At 31.5% G+C, this 6000-nt stretch overlaps 1 protein-coding gene across 3 annotated transcripts in view; it reads right to left on the reverse strand.

The window, feature by feature from the left end:
- The window catches only part of LOC100180461 (dynein heavy chain 10, axonemal), a 43907-nt gene extending 39315 nt beyond the window's left edge, over nt 1-4592 (reverse strand). For 2 of the 3 annotated variants that reach the window (XM_026840579.1, XM_026840580.1), the window contains exons 1-12: nt 4437-4592; nt 3764-3914; nt 3476-3595; nt 3091-3191; nt 2756-2833; nt 2173-2319; nt 1873-1991; nt 1543-1655; nt 970-1127; nt 585-818; nt 383-471; nt 111-228 (exon numbers count right to left, since the gene is read on the reverse strand). In XM_026840579.1, coding sequence (XP_026696380.1) covers nt 111-228; nt 383-471; nt 585-818; nt 970-1127; nt 1543-1655; nt 1873-1991; nt 2173-2319; nt 2756-2833; nt 3091-3191; nt 3476-3595; nt 3764-3914; nt 4437-4511 — 1503 coding nt within the window. In that variant the 5' untranslated portion in view covers nt 4512-4592. The remainder of the gene's footprint in view (nt 1-110; nt 229-382; nt 472-584; nt 819-969; nt 1128-1542; nt 1656-1872; nt 1992-2172; nt 2320-2755; nt 2834-3090; nt 3192-3475; nt 3596-3763; nt 3915-4436) is intronic. The other variant, XM_026840583.1, reaches the window with a different exon arrangement.
- Between the last annotated feature and the right edge of the window lie 1408 nt (nt 4593-6000).

The raw sequence follows: 6000 nt of genomic DNA on the forward strand, positions 1-6000 counted from the left end.
ATCAGCTATAAAAATTATGAATGTATTTGGTTATGAAGGTTATACTATTAAAAGTTTTCTTGACTAAAACATGAATTAAACACAGTTTATGTTGTCACCATGTTTCAAACCTGTTCAGGTGATTCTCTGTAAATTGTTCGGATGTTAATAACACGAGTTACTCTTTCAGCAAGCTCCCAAGCAATTCTTTCCATCAAAGGAACCATTCGCTCATCTTTGTTGTAATGCCTTGAAATAAAGTTAAAAAATAAGCTAGACTTGAAAATATTTAACAAATGTAACCATCACAAATCACAATCAATTTATGTAGACAAAACACTACATGCATATATTGTATTAAATTATTCTTTTTCATACATATGTTGTAAAAATGTAAATTCACCTTGAAATGATCCACACCATACGCAGTGCATTCATCATGGAAGGAATGGTTTCAACCACAGTGTGGAAACCAGCACCATGTGCAAGACTCTGTGACATTAAAACATTAGTTATGTAAGTATTGCTATGAAAGAATACAAGTTAACTGACAATGCATTGACATTATTAATGCCAGGAACAAATTATTAAACAATTACACTTACTTTGAAATGTCGTTCGAGTGTTGTTAAGAATCGAACATTATCTTTTGCTTCCGTATAATATTTCGATAATTCATCGCGACTCATTTTAAAATTTGACAAAGCGGTTGTGTCAGCTTTCTGTGCAAGAACATCCAACATCTTGGTCACTGTTGGTAACTTTAACTGTTCACTCAACGCACTAAGAGCTGCGTTTCTTTCCCTCCAGAAATCAATTTCAGCCAACGGACCATTGCCCTGGAACAATTGTTTTGTTATAAACTACTAATCTTATTAATCTTATTGACATCAAATAAAACCACCCAAAACAAGATGCTCCAATTTACAATTTATTCAACAATAACATAGGTTAAAACATTTATTGTTTTTAATTGAATAACATATCAACCTGTGGCTTCTTCTTCAGCTGTTGCTCGATGGCGGCTGAAATTTGTTGTTGCCAATTCCCGCAAGCATTTTCAATATCTTCCATCAATCCAGGACGACGGGCCAACTCAATCATATCGCCATCCAAGTTCAAATTCGGAATGTCCAGTCTTATTTCACCTGGACAGAAATGAGTTGTTATATAAAATACATTTTTACTAACACACGTTAATATCACAAAAAAAACTAAAGTAAGATATTAAAAAATTTATTTTAATAACAAAAATAATAACTTTATTTGTCTTTTCGATTAACGTAGCGAAGATTTAAAAATACTCTCAACAAAAAGACAGGATATAGCGTTAAAACAACAATTGTTAAACATACTTAGAAATAAAAATTTAAATTTAGTTGAAAGAAAATAAGTGTGGTCGCTACACCTAGCAGACAAACGAGTCATTTGTGTTGAATTATTATCAAGTTAGTTTTCTTAAAGAAACAAAAATAGACGTAAAGACAAATAACGAAATTGTGCAAAATATAAAATAAATGTGCGATAAAATGAATAATCGCATTAGGTTCAACTTCCACAAACCTTCAAGTTGTTGACTTGTTCGCTGAATATGTTTTACAAACTTTGATAAACTCATAAGAAACTCATCACGCATCATTGCTTTAGCCTGACTTTCATGATGCAGTTCTTCCTCCCTTTATAATTGGGAGTTGTATTGTAATAAAACTTTTGGCTCGAAGACGTTAATAAAGTAAAAAAAATGTTTAAAAAATAAAAACATGATCTAAAACTAAATTTAGGAAGTTTGTTATTTTTTTTGAATACATGCTAAAAATAAGATAATTATATTTGTGCAACCTATTTTAGAAGTATGTTTATCATTTAAAATAAATGCAACCCAAGTCAACATACCGAGGTGTTTCACCACCAGGTGTTGATGCTGAGTATTGTTGAAGTTGTGGAGTTTGAGCAGCGGACGGAAGAATTTCACCCGATTTATGTTGACCAAAGGATAATAAAGGCATAAATACCTACATAAAAATATGAAGTATGGCCAAACTCTTTTCACTGTCATAAACGTTATGTAATTAGTAGGGTGATGAGCAAAAACAACTGTTTTTTTTTAAATATTAAATATAACACCAGTTTTAAAATTGATAGTATTTATTGTTGATAGCAAGATAATCAACATAATAGTCCACCGCAACAAACCTGTGCGATCATTTGTTCCAACATGATGAGGGAACTACTGTTGAGCACACCTGACTCAACATACATGGAGAGCGTTGAATTCGCTTCATCAATGTCATTGGGAACAGGGATAACTCCGCTGAGGTTCCTTAGGAAATATACACACTCCTGCACAAACAAGATAATTAGAACTGATGTGACTTCACTTCATTGAATTAGCTCTTAAAATGTTATTTATTTGCTAATTAAACTCTTTTAACACGTGAAAATCTTTAGCAACGTCTTCAATTGAAACTGTTGCAAACATTGTGATAAATGCTTTTAACATTCAGATTTTAAAATACTGATTAGTGATTACATTATTAAAAGTAATTGTTTATGTTTAGTTTATATTTATGCCGCTTTAAAACTCAAGAACCATATAATTTATTAATATATAATGTATTTGATTCCAGTCAAAGGATTTATGAAAGAACTGAAATATGTGGACACAACCATCACAAAGAACAACAAGAACAACTGTTCAACAAAAAAGGATCTATAAGGCTTATGTGGTAAATTATAGCTTACTTATAATAAAATAAAATAATAGTTAATATCATACCTTATCCATCTGATCTTCAGGCAGGTGATTTTCACAAACGTATAATATTTGTCGTTCCACCATTTGAACAATGATTTTCTGATGATGTAAAAATTCACTGTTGATACCTAGGTTTTTACTTTTAACACCAGGCAATTAAGTAGCCTATGATGGCTAAAAACTTTTAAAAAATAGTTACTTGCTTATTTAGTTTATTTTCTAAAACAGGATTGATTACTGATACTTAGAAATATACTTAAAATTATTTAATGTTAGAATTAGAAAAAAATTCTAAATATAGCAATAGCACAAACACAGTCAGTACCACAAAGCTCTTTGCCATTAAAATAACACACCGTGTTAATGGGCTGTTCAGCAACCACATTATCTTCTGCTGAAGGATCCGCATCATTTGATGTTGCTTCAGTTTCACCTTCCTCTTGAGGTTTCTCAGCTTTTGTAATTTACATTATTTAATCATTTAAAAAATCAAACTGTTTGACAATTTTATGCCATCATGAAATGGTCTGTTTTTATTATTATATTTCTGTGGTTTGGTAGAAAAATATGTATCTTACACCTGATAGTTCCAATGTTAAATTGGGTGTCAAAACTACAACACAGACATGGGTTAAATATTAATAACATTCAGTTTACAGTTTGTAAATATTTGAAATAAAGCTTTTAAAATTGAAAGAATGTAATCTTAAAAGAAATATTAAAATTCTTTTCACAATGAACCTGTTGTTTTTTCTTCCGGAGAATCACCATCAGGGGCTTCCCCATTAGCAGATGCAGCACTGTGTGGTTTGTCACTTGAAGTTGAACCAGCATCTGATGTTATGTCAGGAATATCAGGTTCTAAAACAAATGGAAAATATTTAAAGATTTTTTTTTATTTTATGAAGTATTTTTTCATATCAGATATTAGCATGTTGAATGTAAAAGTTAGGCTATGTAACTTATATATTTCATATAATTTTTCTGCATTTTTTAATTCCTTATAAAATTAATCTGAGATGATCTGACCACATTCAACTTCAACTTCCTCCTCTTCTTCCACCATGAGGACATAGAAGAGTAAAGCAGATGTTCCTTCATCATCAGATGACTCATTGAAGAAATGTTGAAGTTTAATTTCTTCCTCACCTTCATATCTTGATAACATTTCATTGAACACCTAAGTATGAACAAAGTTAATTTTTGTTAGAAATCTTTACTAGAGAGAATGTTAGGTTTGATATCTTCGATAATTTTATTTTGCAAGATGAATTAAATCGTTGCCTATACCCATACGCAAGGCAGGTGAATTACAGTAAAGAAATATGTTTTTGCGCATTTTTAAAATTAGTTTTCAACATAAACGCCAGACTTTTCCGCAAAAAATATACTTTACTGAAATCCAAAAAACATTTTGAAACCAAACTTTTCACTGGTTACCAATTAGGGATTACCGAATCACCATGAATATCAGGTCATTCTTTTCAATCTGGTTAATCCTCTTGGTATGAACAGTGTTAAATTGCAGCCTAAAATGTTTTTTTTTAAGGGGCCATTGCGTCAGTATTATTCAACATCAAACAATTTAAGCAGGATTGTTGGCCAGCAGTCAGCATAATCTGGTATGTAGCCATGTTCAATCGAAAAAGTAAAACTTTATAAGGTTTAAAAAATACAGACTTGTAAAATTTAGTTGACCCACCTCATTGTCTTTAATGTTCAAACCAAGACACACTCGATCCCGAATCCATTCTATCCTGGGATCATCCAAAGCCATAGTGGGTTAATTCATTTAAACTTGAATATAAAAAAATAATATCCAGAAATTCTGGTAAACCCTCTAAACATAAAATCCTTAGATGGTATATGATGAGACGTTGATAGTTAATAGTTTTTTTCGGCATTAGTGAAGAATCAAGCATTTCCATAGGGTGGCATAGGGCATTGGGATTCACATCCATAAAAGTTTTAAATAAAATATTTCTTTCACTTTATTTTGTAAATTCATGGTTTTTTTACCTCTACTTTTATTCGATCATTATCGATTACAAATGTTACAAATAAAACAGAGTTTTTCAGCTAGGGCTTTGGTAAGCTACAAATGCCATTAACTTAAGCGGAAAAGACCAATAATAACATAATTATTGCAACAATATTGTTTTGTTCTGGTAATGTGATATTGCGCCAAAGCAGTGGGCAAGTTGCATTGTAGCCTTCTCTCTTTGTTAGAGAAAAAAAAGAAAAAATAAATTTCAATACAAAACCCAAAAGATCTGCCTGTTCTAAATTACGCAAATTTTAGTTACTTTTAAACAATAATGAAACCACAAATATTTATGAATTTGAATATTCAGTACACTGGTAGAAAAACATTTAAAGTACTTATATAGTGTTATGTACAGCTATGCCATAATTTGTTCGCGTAAACTATTAAAAAAATTAAATCATATTCGTCTAAAAAACGTCCGAAGTTAAGACAGTTGACCGAAGTTAGGACAGGTACCATGTTACAACTTTGTAGGTGATTATTTTTGGGCCTTTTTGATTTTATATATAACAATAAATAACTGAGCATATAACAACAATGACAATGTGTTGATTTATAGATTATATATAATTAATATACTTATTCTAATAACAATGTTTAATATTCGTAAAAGTAGCTTAGCTTTTCAAACTTTTACTGAAAAAACTCTAAAACTCAAAACAAGTTCGCTCTCCATTAGCGACTCTAGCAACCGTCGTTGCCGAGGTACGATAGGCTCGACGCAGCCTTTTTGATTTTTTTTTTTTGCAAATAGAGGGCGCCCGCCATGTTTAAAGATAGACTTGTGCGTTTATCGCATATTGTGCTATAACGAACTCATTAAATCTATACCTGAAAGCTGGGACACAGGCAATATTGTGATAGAGAATAACAGCGCCAGTAGGGTGCAACAATTGTTAAATGGCATAGGAGAATTAAATTCGACAAGCTCGATGTACCGAAGCATTGTTGCGGCGCTGGAGGAACCAATTCTCGGAACGCAACAAAAATGGTGCGCAATGATTGGGAACATAGACGACTGGGAGAAAGTTTACATGAACAATTATTTTTGCACGTTGGAAACAAAATTAAGATCTTTTCAAATAAAATTACAAAACCACGCTATTGTAACAAATGAAACACTTTTCAAATTGGGATTTAAAGACACTGACCGATGCGTNTCATGCAAAACAGAAATAGAAACTTTATTACACGCGTTTTATTATTGCCCGAAAGTTAA

Source organism: Ciona intestinalis, chromosome 1 (genome assembly GCF_000224145.3).
Source record: "Ciona intestinalis chromosome 1, KH, whole genome shotgun sequence".
In the NCBI taxonomy this organism is placed as follows: domain Eukaryota; kingdom Metazoa; phylum Chordata; class Ascidiacea; order Phlebobranchia; family Cionidae; genus Ciona; species Ciona intestinalis.